Source organism: Zonotrichia albicollis, chromosome 8 (genome assembly GCF_047830755.1).
Source record: "Zonotrichia albicollis isolate bZonAlb1 chromosome 8, bZonAlb1.hap1, whole genome shotgun sequence".
NCBI classification, from domain to species: domain Eukaryota; kingdom Metazoa; phylum Chordata; class Aves; order Passeriformes; family Passerellidae; genus Zonotrichia; species Zonotrichia albicollis.
This window is the reverse complement of record NC_133826.1, coordinates 29,506,801-29,522,025: the sequence shown is the minus strand read 5'-3', so window position 1 is coordinate 29,522,025 and position 15,225 is coordinate 29,506,801. Positions and strand designations below refer to the sequence as shown.

The following is a 15,225-nucleotide window of genomic DNA, read 5'->3' as shown; positions in this document are numbered from 1 at the left end:
CCTACGCGGCAGCACCGAGCTTTCGGTGCTTTGCGCCCCTTGAAACGCGGAGTCTGAAACGCGAACTGGCAGCTGTCCTAATTCCCTTGCTTGGTATGTGGGATGGGGTCAGCTGTGACGCTGTGTTTTAATAAAATTAAGGGTTAGAGAGCCGTTTTTAAAATTCCAGAATAGTTAGGGTTGGAAGGGAGCTCTGGAGATCAGCCGGTCCAACCGCCCTGCCAAGGCAGCGTCCCTGATGCATCCGGGTGGATTTGGACTGTTTCCAGAGAGGGAGACTCCACGGCTTTCCAGGGAAGCCTGGTAATGAAAATCAGGATGCTACAACTAGACAAACTAGATTTTTGCTGATATTAATGATACATAAAACTATTGACTTTTATTTCCTGCAGCAGTTCACCTGGCTCTTGGCAAGACATCTGATACTGCACCTCTGATACTGCACCAGTGAAATACTCGGTCCTGCAACAATACCTACATAAAAGCTTGGCTGTAATAAATTAAGCTTTTAAAAATCGTAATTCCTGAAAATGGATTTTCAGTTTAATTTTGCTGTTGATGAAAATGAGAACAGCGAGGCAGATGCTCACTTCTTATTGCTGTGCTCTCCAGAACACAAGCAGGAATCTATAGAAAAGAGCAGGGAAAGTGCTGATCTTGCAGCAAAGCCCAGCCTGAAGCTGGCTGCTGCCAAGCACCAGGATGAGGCAGCTTTGAAGAAAAACCTCTGTGTGAAAGCTGCCAAGGAGCACAGCATCCCCCAAGATCTCAACAAAGTATTGGAAAATAAAGTCATGGAAACAGTATTGGGCCTGTCTCATGTAAAGCTGTCTGTGGTGGAAAGGACGTGTTCAGGTGATGCTGACAGCGAAGGCATCGTGTCCAAAAGCGTTTCTTCTCACTCTGATCTCATCCCAGGAGTCTATGAAGGAGGGCTGAAAATCTGGGAATGCACCTTTGATCTCATGGACTACCTGACTGAGGCTGAGATAGAATTTACCAACAAGACTGTACTGGATCTTGGCTGTGGGGCTGGATTGTTGGGAGTTGTTGCTTTGCAGGGTGAAGCTGCCAGAGTCCATTTTCAGGACTACAACAGCACAGTGATTGATGAAATAACCTTGCCTAACGTGGTGGCCAACTGTATCAGTGAAGGCAGGAGTGGGAAGGACAGAAAAGCCAGCAAGCCTCCTTCAAAGAGGCCCAGGAAAGCAGAGAGCTCACCTGATGTGCTCAGCAGATGCAGATTTTTTTCTGGAGACTGGTCTCAAGTCAGCCAGCTCCTGTCAAACAGCAAACCCTGTCTGAAGTATGATATAATTCTCACCTCTGAAACCATCTATAACCCTGACTACTACAGTGCTTTGCATGACACACTGGCTCAGCTCCTGGATGCAAATGGCCGTGTGTATTTGGCAAGCAAAGTGCATTATTTTGGGGTTGGTGGTGGTGTCTCTCTCTTTGAGAAGTTCATTGAAGATAAAAACGTGTTTAAAACCAGTTTGGTTAAAACAATTGATCAGGGCCTGCAGCGATGCATTATGGAAATTGCCTTTAAAAATTCCTGTTAAAATTAAACTAATGATCTTCCAAAGAATAACTCAAAAATGTTTTAACCCTCATGTCTCTCTTTGCTTTTTCCTCTCTTATTCTGGTTTAACAAATTAAGGATGGTGGTTGTGGAAATGTTTGACAAATTCTAGTGTTTGACTAGAAGTGAGAGACTTTTCTCACGTTAACTCTGCATAGAGTTCTGTTTAAAGCAGCATCTTTTATGATAATTAATTTATACATAAGATTGAGCAAGTCATTGTCTCCAGCCAGGCTTTCACATTCTCTGTCAGCAGCAGAACTGTACATCACAGGAATGACATACATGACATATTGTGGCTGAATGAGGTAAATTAACATCCAAAATTAGTGCAAGAGGCTTTTCTCAATCTGCAGCCAGATTCAGGCAGGGACCACACACTCCTCTGAGCTCTGCTGCTTTGCCAGCAGAGGGAGTTGTGATTGTATTTATCACTCGTGGGGATCTCAGAAATCCATGTAATATTTCCATGTATAATGCACACATAACTTATTCAAGCCCTTTAAAGAGCGTAACAATGTTAACCAGTGTAGTCTGTAAATTTTTCTATTTAGATTCTGTCATAGGCTAAGAAAATTTCAGCAAGGAATTAGGAAAAGCCATGCTGGTTTAGAAGCTGACTTGAAAGATAAGTTCCTTCTACCAACCAACAAGCCTACAAATGAAATACTGGAGGATGATGAACTGAGCTTTAGAGATAATTGGAAAAGGAGATAAACTAAGCTATTACAGGAGTTTAATAGATTGCTGTACTGTTTTAAACATGATTTTTCCAGAAATGAATTTCCCCTTTGTCTAAACTTGCTGGGGGTACTACTGAACATCCATCCACACCTCTTCAATATTTTCACAGTTTGGCAGGACAGAAGCACTCAGAAAAGCCTCAAATACAAGGCACTTCCCTAGGCTGAAGACTGTGATGTTGCTGAAGAAATGACTGCAGACAAACCCTTGAGCACTCACTGGCAATTCAAACAAAAAGAGGAAATCCACTGCATGTTTTCATTGGCCAAAACCAGACAGAAAGCTCTTAGCTGCTTTATCATGTGCCCTTGCAGAAATATAAATTTGGAGGCAGTGACCACTGCTGTGAACTGGATGCAAGGATCTTCAGTGTAGAGCAGAAGGAAACAGTCTGAGAGGATGGAAAGGAACTTAGTACAGCAGTGAAATAAATCACTTTAATTATGCCATCACCTTTCCATCACTGAAGGGGCCCAAAGTCAATCCCAAGGTTCCTATTTTGAACCTGCTGCTTTTAAGAGAGAGTTGTAAAGGATTTCCTGTACTTCACAGAAGAGCCTTCACTACTGTTTTGAAGGGATGCTTGGGAAACTACTGAATTTAGCCTCTTAGGATAGGAGAGGAAAAAAGTCAGTTTTGCCATGACTGCCACAGTGCTTTGGAATTTTTCTGCACCAACTCTGAAACTTAGTAATGATAACTGCTGACTACAGACTGAGGAACAAAAAAAAGTTTTAGCTTTGGCAAGTCAAGGAGGTGCTGTTAACAGCTCTTTTTATTCTTTTTTCTGCCAAAACAGATGCTGGAAACAAATGGGTTACTATTTGTCATTTTTAAAACTCAATTCTTAGATAAATCATGGCTTGCACTGAGTAGGTTGTTCTACACCTGCTAGTCTAGTGCAGTTCCAGAGAACCATACCTCAAGTAATAAAAAATATTGACCTCTGTGACAAAGAACATGGTTAGAACAAGAATATCATGTAATTTTGGATGAATAAATGAAGAAGGTACTTAAAATCTTCCACAATATCTCCTCTTGATAATATTCCACTATCAAACTCACCATCTTTGGTTTAATTTCTGTGCCTTCACTCAGTATTTGGCTCAAACACAGCTGGTTTTGTGCAAATACGGAATCAGAATTTTTAGGACTTCAAGGGAAGAATGGCAGAGCCACAATCTTATTGTGACTGCACACCTGCAAAACAAATAACCCCCACACAATATAATGAGCTTCCAATTTCAGAATCTGATTAGAAAATGGAAGATGCTTTTTCTCAGGTAAAATCAGCACAATTAGCATTGGGATTTCCATATCTGAGATGAGTTGTGTTGTTAGAATTCAGCAGGTACATGCTGAGAGGAAACAGAATTCAACACTTAGTTTTGTAGGTTGTTGATGTTTTAACTTCAAATAATACTGATTTCCCTTATTTATGTTAAGGCTGCCACTATCTGAGAAATCCTCACCACCCTAGTAACCAGTGTCCTGCTCCTCTTCACAAACTGGAATAGAAGAAAATAAACTTTTCATTCCTTTGTAACACTTGTACATATTCCTTAATGACCAGGAAATCAAGTTGCCTCAAATGACATTGCACTAAAAAAAAATAAGTGAACTGGGAGGTCCCTCACAGTTTTGTGTTTTTTTATGACACATTAAAATCTTTCTTCTATGAAGAAATAAAAGGTAAAGATCAGCTGGTAACTCAATTTTGATCAGCTCACTCCAAATCATCACTGTTTTTCCTCCCCTCACATTTTGAACACGTCATTACAATAATAAATCCAGTGTAAGTTATGTCTTTCCTGTAACTATTGTAGAAACAAAGATTAAAATCAGTCATTAAATACCTCAGGAAACTAAAATGAAAGGCTTGTTTGTTTTAACACAATTATACCTAACTGATGACTTCCATTTGAAGACTATTTGCCAGTTTTGGGAAATGAGGCTATTTAAAACTCAGCTCTGTATACTGGCAGCTACAGTTATTTTACTAAAGCTTAGGGGAAAAAAAAGCCCTTGATCATGGAACTGGGAAGTGCCCAATTTGCAGGTTACTGATTTGTGTGCTATTCTTGGTTCTAAGGCACAAATCAAAATCTTGTCAAGTAAAATCAATCCTGTCATCATTACCACAATATTTGAAGTGCAGCCAGACAACCAGGAACTCCAAGAGAAGCACAAAGAGCAGATGGAAAAGCAGGCAAGGATGCTGGAGGGGAAAATTCAGGCTGCAGGTGAGGGAATGTGGTGCCAAGCAAGAGACCTGGAGCACCAGGTTTAGAAATTTCTGCTCTGAGGAGATTATTGGGGTGGAGACCCTGGAACTCCTCTGGTGAGGACTGGAGTGAAAGGTTTGAGGATGAGAACAGAAAATTCCTCTCCACAACTGAAACAAAAGCACAGAAGGATCACAACGGTAAGAGGGGAGTAACAGCAGGATTTTTGGTGATAGAAACTGGCCTAAAGTGTCTCAGATTTCCTGGTTTGTACTGTTAGAATCACCTGCATGCTGAAAAGGCTTCCCTCTGCCACCAGATACTGCTGGGTAAGTGCAGTAGGAACCACAGAAAAGGGAAGAATATATCAATCACCCAGAATATATCAATCACCCAGAATATATCATCACCCAGAATATATCATCACCCAGAATATATCATCACCCAGAATATATCATCACCCAGAATATATCATCACCCAGAATTACCTCTGGAAGTCAGCAAGCCTTCAAAACAGCAAGTCAATAAATTCACAAATGAATGAAAGAAATGAAAAGTCTCATGAAACAAAAAGCATGAAAACGAACAAGTAAATTTGCAACAAACAAAAGGCAACATCCTGTCACAACAAGAGGGTGATGTTTGCCAATTCAGGCATTTTTCTAGGTGTACTGAGGAGGTAGTTTAAAATAATTACTGCTAAGAAAATAAAAAGAAAAAAGCATTATTAAATTCACACAAATCAAAGCAGTCCAGGGGAATCAGAATGAAAGAAGCAGAATTTTTACATTGCCACCAATCTGTTCTAGGGAAGGTTCTTACAGGAAAATCAAACATTATGATCATTACTTCTGCAGAATAGTCGATTTTAAAATCATTGAGTAAATCAGAGATTTGGATCATTGAAGAACTGTAACAGTCAACTGCACCCTCCACAGCAATTTTTTTTTTTTAAATGTGGGTAAGAAAGATGAAAAGCCTAAAAAGTAATAGAAAAACAAATTGATAACACTGAAGACCAGTGAACAGGTTTGACCCAGTGGTGTTTGAAGTATCCTACAATAGATCAGTGAAATGGGACTGGATGAAAATAAATTAGAGGTAAGGTGGTGTGGGGGTGTTTAAGTAAAGGGCACATGAAAAGGAAAGGAAAAAGGGTTAGAACTCCAGATTCTGCACAATGATCTAAAAAATAAGATACATCTGAGGATTACATTACAAACTATGGCAGAGTCCACTCACTCCAGATGGATGGTTGCACACATAGAACACACATTCAATTTTATTTATCAAAGTGCAGCTCACAGTTACCAGGTTGGAACTGCTCACTGTGCTCACAAGATTATTTCTTGTCATCTGACCATGTAATTTCATAATCTGTATATTCTTTCTTCAGTATCTCTACAGTGACTGAGTGATCTGCTTTTCCATAGCCCTGCAAGACAGAACAAATTGCACATGGACATTGAGTCTTCAGAACCATTCAGTTTTTAGCAGCACAAAATTGTTCACATGCAAATCAAAAGTTCTAAAATAGATACTCTTGCAGTATTATGCTTTATTTTTCCATTATCCTCTCCACTTCCCTCCTCCCCAAACTGAAGTTCCAGAAAATAAATGAGATAGAGTCACATATAAAATGCATTTTTTACACAATTTCTCCAGCAGAAAGTTTGCTTTAAAATATTCCCAACCCATCAGGCACTGTATTTATGGAATGTTGCTTTAAACCACAGAGATTGCATTGACCCACTTTAATGTGTGAGCATACAAACAGCTGATTTGGCTCAGCTGAAGGGAAAGGGAATAAGCAAACAAGTGTGAGCATTTGAGCACTACTCTGGCCACTAAAGAAATCAGCCTTCATGTTTTATTTATTTCCCATCCTGCCTCAGCTGATAATAGCACAATTTTAAGTATCTGTGCTCTTCAGCCATTGCAGCTCCCAGGTAAGGTCAGATGGCCCATGTGGTTTTTAGCCCTTTAGATTTTGGATTTAAAAATCTAAAATTTAAGATTTAAAAATCACTGGTCACAGTGTTACTGTTTCACTGAAATTTAAGGCAGTTGTGGTCCAAGTGGCCTCTCCATTATTGTCTTACATGATCAGAGTTATCTTGATTTCTTATTTCAGAACTACACATAACAGTGCAGTACACAGATAGAAATCTCTGATTTACAGGTTTTTTTCCCCCATAACATTTCACATGGAAGTTTACTTAGAACACTGAAAAAAAAGAGTCCAAGGTTGTATTATCAAACAAAACATACTCTTATTCATCAGTGACAGCCCCAAAGAGGAACAGCTTAAATAAACAAGCATTTAAACTGAAAAGGTCAAAGTTGATGCATTATGAAATGCAAGCTTTTCAAAAATAACAGATAATACAGTTATGTCAGCTGGAAAGCAACAGATCCACGGCTCACTCTTGCCTTGGCAACCACTTTGAAGACCTCATCCAGCCTTAAAAATAGCAGCACAGCTCCAGAAAAAGTTAATGCCTATTCCTCTGGTTTCAATAAAACACCAAGGTAGTTCTGGTTTAGAGGCTGACACCAAACCTTCAAGTCAAAAGAAGCATTAAACCAATATAATTCATATTTTAACTCCTGACCTGGGACTGAGGTCACCTGAGCCTCAGGGTCTCCACCTGACAGAAGCCCTGATGGCAATAAAATTCTGCTTTTACCTCATGCTCCTCTGTGAGCATCAAGGCACCAAAAGCAGAGGATAAGGTCTGTTTCTCAGACTGCACGAGTTGACCACTGCCTCTAACACTTAATTTGGCAGCTAGATTAATAACACAGCTCTCCTGCCCTAAAAAGATTGTTTTTCTAATCTATTTCACAAGTGAGCCAGGCAAGTTTGCCAGTTAATGTTTAAAATGTGATGTAAATTGCCAAAAGCCACCATGCTATTCACTAGAAATCCCACAGCATCAGAGACAGAAGCATTTAAACGAAAATGAAAGATGCACTTACTGTTGAGAGCCCAAATACCCTGATTTTCTTGTCTTTGCTGTTATGTTCAATTTTCCCTCCTCCAAGGCACTTGCACTCATATCCCAACTTTTCCATCTCGGGATTTACTTTTTCAAATATATGATCTGCACAAGAAGAATGGTGAGAGACATTAGAACAGGAACTAGGCATTACATAGTCTAGAACTCATTTTTGGCTACTTTCTTATTTCACCTACAAGGCAGGGAGGTTTCTCTTCAGAGGCACAGAACAGCTGCAGTTAAAGCCGTTTAGTTTGTTATTTAGTATATTGTTCTCCAAAATTAAGGTGATTTTGTCAGGAAAATTAATCCACTAATATCAGAGGTTTATGTTCACAAAGGATACAGAGGAGTCCTGTAACTTTATTCGAATGAAGGAAGAGGTCATGGGTACTTCCCGTGGGGATCTCTCAAATTGTTAGAAGACACAATCTCCTTTTTATTATCACTTTTTCTCTTCTCTCCTTCCCTTGAAAGGTACAGACTTCCCCAGCCACCTAACAGACTCCGTTTCTAATGTGTACCTCCCACCTTTTTTCTTTCTCCTTTCGTCTCTGTTCTTTTTCTGCACATCCAGGGATTTAACACAGTCTTGAGCAAGTCTGTGTCAATGAGTGGAATTCCATAGGAATTTAAGGTTCCGCCTCCATTGCTTCTTTCACCTCTCAATATTTACCCTTATTTACCCTCAGGCCCACGGTTTGCAAAGACACCTCCTCATTCCCTTCAAATGGGCTCCGAAACAGCACATGACATATATAGCCCCAAATTTTCCTATCACCCGGGGGATGCAGGAAGTGGAGAAAAGGAGATTTTTGAGCTGTTTAGGGCAGGGCTCCCGCTCCGCCTCAGACCCGCCGGGGTCCGGCGGCCGCGTCCCACCGCCGGCGGGGCCCCGCTGCCCGCCCTGCCCCGCGGGCTGTCACGCACTGTGGAACTCGGCCGCCTTGGTGCCGCGGACGATGTCGCGCTGCTCGCCGCCGCCCGGGCGCTGCAGGCGCACCAGGATGTACTTGAAGGTGCCCTCAGGGTCGATCTCCACGTCCCGCACGGCCGCCATGGCGCTGCCGCCGTGAGGGCGGGAAGGCGCGGGGCGGGGCGGGCGCCATGGCGGCCGTGAGGCGGGACGGGCTGGGGGCGGCCCACCCTGAGGGGACGGGAGGCAGCGGCTGTGGGCGCCTTCAGGTGCCCGCCGGTAAAAACGAGCCGAGTTCTGTCATTATGTCAAATTGCAAAGCTGCACTTCTGCAGGTCACTTTTGTGTAGCCACATACAACCGTAAAAATAGCAGCACAGCATCTGCCTAAAAAGAAATAAATTGCTATTTCTCTGGTTTCAATGAAGCGCCAAGGTGCTTCTATTACGGTCTGACAACAAATCCCCACGTCAAGAGAAGCATTAAATCTATATAATTAATACTTTAACTTCTGACGTGAGACTGAGGTCATCTGAGCCTCAGGGTCTCCACCTGACAAAACCCCTCATGGCAATAAAACTGCTTTTACCTGATGCTCCTTGTGCAAAATGCATATTTTATGATTGGCTTTTCGCAAATATTAAAATGAATATTATATGCGTTATGTTAGGAAGTAATGCTGTATTAATTCTCTTAAGTAGTGTGTTAAATATAGTTTTAGGTTATGACAAAATGTTAAAATAGAAACTATGCTATGTAGGATACTTTCTTTAAAGAAAAGACTCGCAGTGAGGTAGCAGCCACAGGACACCTAAATCTTAGAGAAAAAGAATTTATTGCTCCATTATCAGAAGAAATGAACTTCTTCCTGCCTCAAAGGCGATGTCAGGATTCAGAGGAAGAAGTTGACGATGACCAGACAGAATCCTGTGTTTGAATGGAATTTATCCATCATGTATGAGGTGTATGAATATGCAGCAGGTTATTGTTTTTAAGGGTTAATCCCCTGTTAACGTGGGTCCTTTTTCAGGCTTATTTTGCCCAGAAAGAGGTACCCAGACGTCTATAACTTATTGTCTCATATTGTCCTAATTCAAATTATCCAAATTATTACGACTCTAATTGTATTACTATGTTTATAACCATTTTATTACTATTAAACTATTAAAATTTTAAAAGCAAGTGATTGGTGTTTTTCACACCACATCCAGCTTTAAAAATAGCAGCACAGCATCTGCTTAAGAAGAAGTAAATGACCATTTCTCTGGTTTCAGTAAAACACTAAGGTGGTTCTGTTACAGAGTCTGACAACAAATCCCCAAGTCAAGAGAAGCACTAAACCAATATAATTAATATTTTAACTTCTGACCTGGGACTGAGGTCATCTGACCTCGGGGTCTCCACCTGACAAAACCCCTCATGGCAATAAAATTCTGCTTTTACCTGAGCTCCTCTGTGATCATCAAGGCACCAAAAAGCAGAGAAATGAAGTATTTTGCATAGACTTGTGAAAAACGCCAATCACTTGTTTTTAAAATTTTAGAAGTTTAATAGTAATAAAATGGTTATAAAAATAGTAATATAGTTAGAGTAGTAATAATTTGGACAATTTGAATTAGGACAATATGAGACAATAGCAACAAAGCGTTATGGATGTCCAGGTACCTTTTTCTGGGCAAAATAAGCCTGAAAAAGGACCCACATTAACAGAGGATTAACCCTTAAAAACAACAGCCTGTTGCATATTTATACACCTAATCCATGATGCATAAATTCCATTCAAACACAGGATTCTGTCTGGGCAGTGCCAGCTTCTTCCTCTGAATCCTGACAGCATCTTCAGGGCTGAGCGAGGCAGGAAGAAGTTCATTTCTTCTGATAATGGAGCAATAAATTCTCTTTCTCTGAAAGATTCAGGTGTCCAGTGGCTGCTATCTCACTGCAAGTCCTTTCTTTAGAAAAAAAAAGTACCCTACATAGCATAGTTTGTATTTTAACATTTTGTTATAACTTAAAACTATATTTAACACACTACTTAAGAGAATTAACACAGCATAGCTTTCTAACACAACACATATAATAGTCATTTTAATATTTGCCAAAAGCCAATCATAAAATATGCATTTTTCGCAAAGTGGTTACTCCAAAATCAGGCAAATTTCAGATTTTAAAGACTAGAATTTTTTTTAAAACTTCAAGACATCAGGCACTTCCACATAACTACATTTTGTTACATTGTAGATCACTTCTAACTAAACGATCTTATTCTTTTCATGCATACAAATAGTTAAGTTATTGTTGAAATTCATTTCTCCATCAACAATAGCTTTAAATTCTAAAACTAGTACTTGAATACTTTCCCTAAATACACAAAATGCTATATAATTTAAAACAGAATGAAAAACATCAGTAAAACAGAGGAGCACATATCATCTAAATATAGTATTTAGAGACACTGCAAAGGTAAATGTAAATTGGTGGCTAACAAAATAGTTAGACTATTTTGTTATTAGACTAGTGGTTAGTTAGACTATTATTGGTTACTTTACAATTATAGCTGCTTCCTGAGCTAATTTATTCACTGCAATAAACCTTAATTTAAAAAATTCACGCATTTGGTTATTTCAGAAACTGTTGTTAGTTACTTTGTTTGTGCACAGAGCAACAGCAAATCTAGAAAGGGAAAAATAAAAAAATGCCCAGAGCCCTAGGGCGTTGAACCCTTACTAACTAAATTTTAGAGGGATGAAAAGTTGTGAAGGGCTTTAAGTAGAAACCAAGCTCCTGCCTCAGCTGTTTGGGATTTTCAAGACAGGCAGGGAAAGTGATAAATTCAGTGCCTAGTTAGGATAATGAGGCTTAGAGAGTCTTGTGGAGTTGAAGTGGTTGTTTAAGCTTTCTTTATCTGGCCCTAAAGGCCTGTAGGATTAGTGTTTTAAGTTTGTTTCCAGTCATCTTGGAAGGTCTGGTTTGGTTGTGGTTGCTTACTTTGTTTACAAATCACCCCTAATACCTCATGTTCTGATTTATCCTGTACTAACACAGCTTATGGAACTTGTTTGTTTGCACAAAATCTTTTTTTTTCTTTTTCACTGGAATGATTTCCATCATTTCCTCCAGCACAGAAATCTGTTGCGTGGCTGTGAAAACTTTTATTGCCCCATTGCTGTTATGATGCACGAAAGGAACTAGCAACAAACAATAGTGGTGAGGATGGCAAAGGAAATACTTGTGGCATACCTCAGAAGCTAAACTTGAAAGGAATTTGCTCTCAACATAGAGAACAGGCATCAGGCTTCACCCTACATGATAATTTTGGGATTTAGTAACAATCCCAACAGAGCTTTGTCCATTTCTCTTGAATGTTTCACCCTTCCCAAGCACCCATCTTGTCCAAGAGTAGTTTCCTATGCCATGCCCAGGTACAGGAGTTTCCTCTTGGCTTTTAGGCCATTTTTGGAGAAAAATTCCCCGCTGCTGGTGGGAATTGTTGGTGCGTCACTCGGTGGGCCTCAGGGGGGCAGAGAGGATGGCACGGGGTGACAGGGGTCCTCAGCCAGACACAGCCTGGCTCCAACAGAACTGCTCACAGGGACTTTCCTTTTGTCCTGGGCTTGGCACTGTTTTCTGAAAAAATTTAGGGCTTTTCATTTATTTGGTCAAGGCACATCTTGTCTCTTTGCAGAGGAGTCCTAAAAACAATTGTTTGGGTCTTGTTTTGCGTTGCAGTTTGCAGGATTTGGATTTCACCCAAGTGAATAAAATTGCTCTGTTCATGTCCTTCCTATCATCAGATCCTGTAAACCAGGAATATCCTAAGGCCAAAACATCTTCATTTTTTTAGCAATTTAAACTCTAAATGGCAAGTGACTAGAAAAACTATATTATTATTTTGCAAAGCTCTTAACTATACACTGTGCTGCAGTGAAACTCAACATGAGATTGTCTCAAGCCATTGGATCAATCCAGGCTACTAAAATCAGGAAAAGGGAAGCAATCACTTTGAATTCCAGGTGTATAAATTTCTCCTTTATTGAGCTCTCTGACATAGAGCACAAGATGTAAGGATACATTTGGCCCATGCTTGTATTACAGGAAAATATTAAGGAACAGCTTTTGAAGTAGGTGCTTTCCATCCCATGTAACCCTCACACAACAGAGAAAGGAAAATGAAGGCTGATGTTTAGCTGTACTTGCAAATTTATTTTTTATTCCAGAGCATGAGTAACCCTGGGATTGATTAGATTGATCATAATACACTTGTACAGAGGAAATGCACTGTTCTAAATTCTGCCATGGACATCTAAGATCACAAGTCTTCTTTGCTGTTTGGCCCATTCAATTTAATAGGATTTAATAAAGATTTTTCTTCTACAGCTGATTAGCAGCTTCTACAGTTGATTAGCAGCTCCTCAGATCAGCAAAGAGGCCAGAACAAATGCAGGTTAATAACATTCTCTCTCTTGGGATTAACATCTTTGGCATCTGTGAAGGGCTTTTTGTGGACCCCTCATATCTTGCTGACATAAATAACGATCCTTTTGAGAAACTGAACAAGATCTGGGGAAACCCAAGCTTTGTTTTGCTCCTCATAGAAGGCAGTTTTATAACCCCATTGTTCTGCTGGCTAAAAACCCCTGTGACGGTGTTCACAGGGGTCTGAGGATGAGGGAAGACCCAAGGATCTGACTCCGTATTTCAGAAGGCTTGATTTATTATTTTATCATATATATTGTATTAAAACTATACTAAAAGAGTAGAAGAAAGGATTTCATCAGAAGGCTGGCTAAGAATAGAACAGGAAAGAATGATAACAAAGGTTTGTGGCTCAGACACAGAGTCTGAGCCAGCTGACTGTGATTGGCCATTAATTACAAACAACCACATGAGACCAATCCCAGATGCACCTGTTGCATTCCACGGCAGCAGATAATCAAAGTTTACATTTTGTTCCTGAGGCCACTCAGCTTCTCAGGAGGAAAAATCCTAAGGAAAGGATTTTCCATAAAAGATGTCTGTGACATACCCCTCTAATTTCTGGTCTATGTTTACTCACAAAAGGGTTTTTTATCCATTTGGGGTTTTTTGTACCACCTCTATCTGTCTATATACAGAAAACTTCTGAGCACCTTCTTTACTTTTCTGAGCCTTCCTTGCTGCTTCCTCTTCCCCAAACACAAATTTCTAATAGGCTTCTGGAGAGGTATTTCTTCAGAAGGGGTCTCATGCCATGTATCTATTCCTTGAAAACCTGGACTTTCCTACCAGGAGGTGTCCTTCTCCTGGCTCTCCTTCTGAGTGACCATAAATATCACCAGCCTGTCAGAGGGTTGTTAATGTTTGAAGTGAGAGAACACAGGACATGCCCAGAATCGCCTTGTTCAATGAAACAATTTTCTAAGTTTGTTTCCAGGGCTCTGCTGTCCTTTGGTTGTCCTTCCCTGCTCTCCATATGCTGGGGGCACGATGGAAGCAGTGAGCAGGTGATGGTTCCTGAGGCCCAGCTGTTCCTTTGTGCTCTGCAGAGACAAACAGTGTGAATGAGCTGTTGAACTGATCACAGTTCATTTATGTGGGATATGTGACATGCTGAATATCAGGATGGGCTTTCAGCTGCCTTTCTTCAAGATAAGCTCACACATTTGCATTCTTGGTGTTAGGAGGTGTTTTTTGATTGGTAGATTTAGGGCTGGAGGCATTCAGCAGGGAAATCATGCCTTTCTTTTGTCATGGTATTGGGATGGCAGCTCCTCAGAAAAAATCAGAATGAAGAAGATGGATGGGGAGTGTAAAGGTATGAAGTCTTACCAGCATAATTCTGGATATAAATTGAAGTTATGTCCTTTGACTTAACCTTTAGATATACCTTTGTCTGTCTTTGACTCTAGAGGATAGAGAGCATTTGCACTCCTGATTTACTTATCTTCTGGTGGGATTTATGGAAAGATCCATAAATCTGGATCTTTCACTTTATTTTGAGACTAAGGTAGCTTCCCCACTGTATTTGTGTACCCCCATTGTGGGGGTTTAGATTAACTGCCTGATTAAAGAATGTTTTATGCCATCCCAGTATTATTTTATAGCTGCTAAATGGCAATTCCTTCTCTTCCTGCTGATACAGTATCTGTTGTGAAAGTGATATTATTTCTGTGGGCCAAATAACCAGACTCTGCTACTGATTGCCATCATGTGGCTGCAAATGATGGGTAAATGCCTGTTGATAAGGAGAGGAAAAAACCAAAATGAGTATGCACCAGGCAGGATAAATACAGAATCACAGAATCAATCATTTGTTTGGAAAAGCCTTGTAAGACCAGAATCCAAATAGAAACCTAACACTTCCAAATTGACCACTAAACCATGTGCCTAAGCACCCAAATATCTCCAGTGTCCTGGGTAGGCTGTTCCAGTGTTTGACAACCCTTAATTAACATTTAAGGATTATTAACAGGGTCTGTTGGGTGGGGTACGTGCTCAGCACTTAAGAAAATCCACGTTGTGCATCTCTTCTTCGGCTCAAATATAAAAGTGCAACAATTTCAGGATAGGTGACAGGTCATCCTTCCTGATGAGTCAAGAAATCTAAAAGTGTTGAAAGTGCAAAATCTTTGTTGGAAAAGTTAAAGTATTGTTTTCAAGCCCTGGAAGTAAGGGAAGTCCTAATTTTTTTGGTAGCAGTTAACTGGAACTTTAAAAGGATTTGTGGCGCCAGTTTGTTTGGGTTTTTTTTTTGTGGGAAGTGATAAA

General features: G+C 40.2%; 2 protein-coding genes across 3 annotated transcripts; one reads left to right on the top strand and one right to left on the bottom strand.

Moving 5' to 3' along the window:
• The first annotated feature begins 102 nt into the window (after positions 1-102).
• Positions 103-3,239, top strand: METTL18 (methyltransferase 18, RPL3 N3(tau)-histidine). 2 transcript variants are annotated; one of them, XM_074546437.1, is made up of 2 exons: positions 103-303; positions 396-3,239. In XM_074546437.1, the coding sequence occupies exon 2, from the start codon at positions 531-533 to the stop codon at positions 1,569-1,571; it is 1,041 nt and encodes a 346-aa protein (XP_074402538.1). In that variant the 5' UTR covers positions 103-303; positions 396-530; the 3' UTR covers positions 1,572-3,239. The 2 variants fall into 2 exon arrangements, with proteins under 2 accessions (XP_074402538.1, XP_014126217.2); XM_014270742.3 differs by having other exon boundaries at positions 393-3,239.
• Positions 3,240-5,811: 2,572 nt separating this feature from the next.
• Positions 5,812-8,689, bottom strand: LOC102075313 (14 kDa phosphohistidine phosphatase). The gene is made up of 3 exons (XM_005492259.3): positions 8,493-8,689; positions 7,543-7,667; positions 5,812-5,995 (listed from the first exon to the last, which is right to left on the bottom strand). The coding sequence occupies exons 1-3, from the start codon at positions 8,620-8,622 to the stop codon at positions 5,903-5,905; spliced, it is 348 nt and encodes a 115-aa protein (XP_005492316.1). The 5' UTR covers positions 8,623-8,689; the 3' UTR covers positions 5,812-5,902.
• Between the last annotated feature and the right edge of the window lie 6,536 nt (positions 8,690-15,225).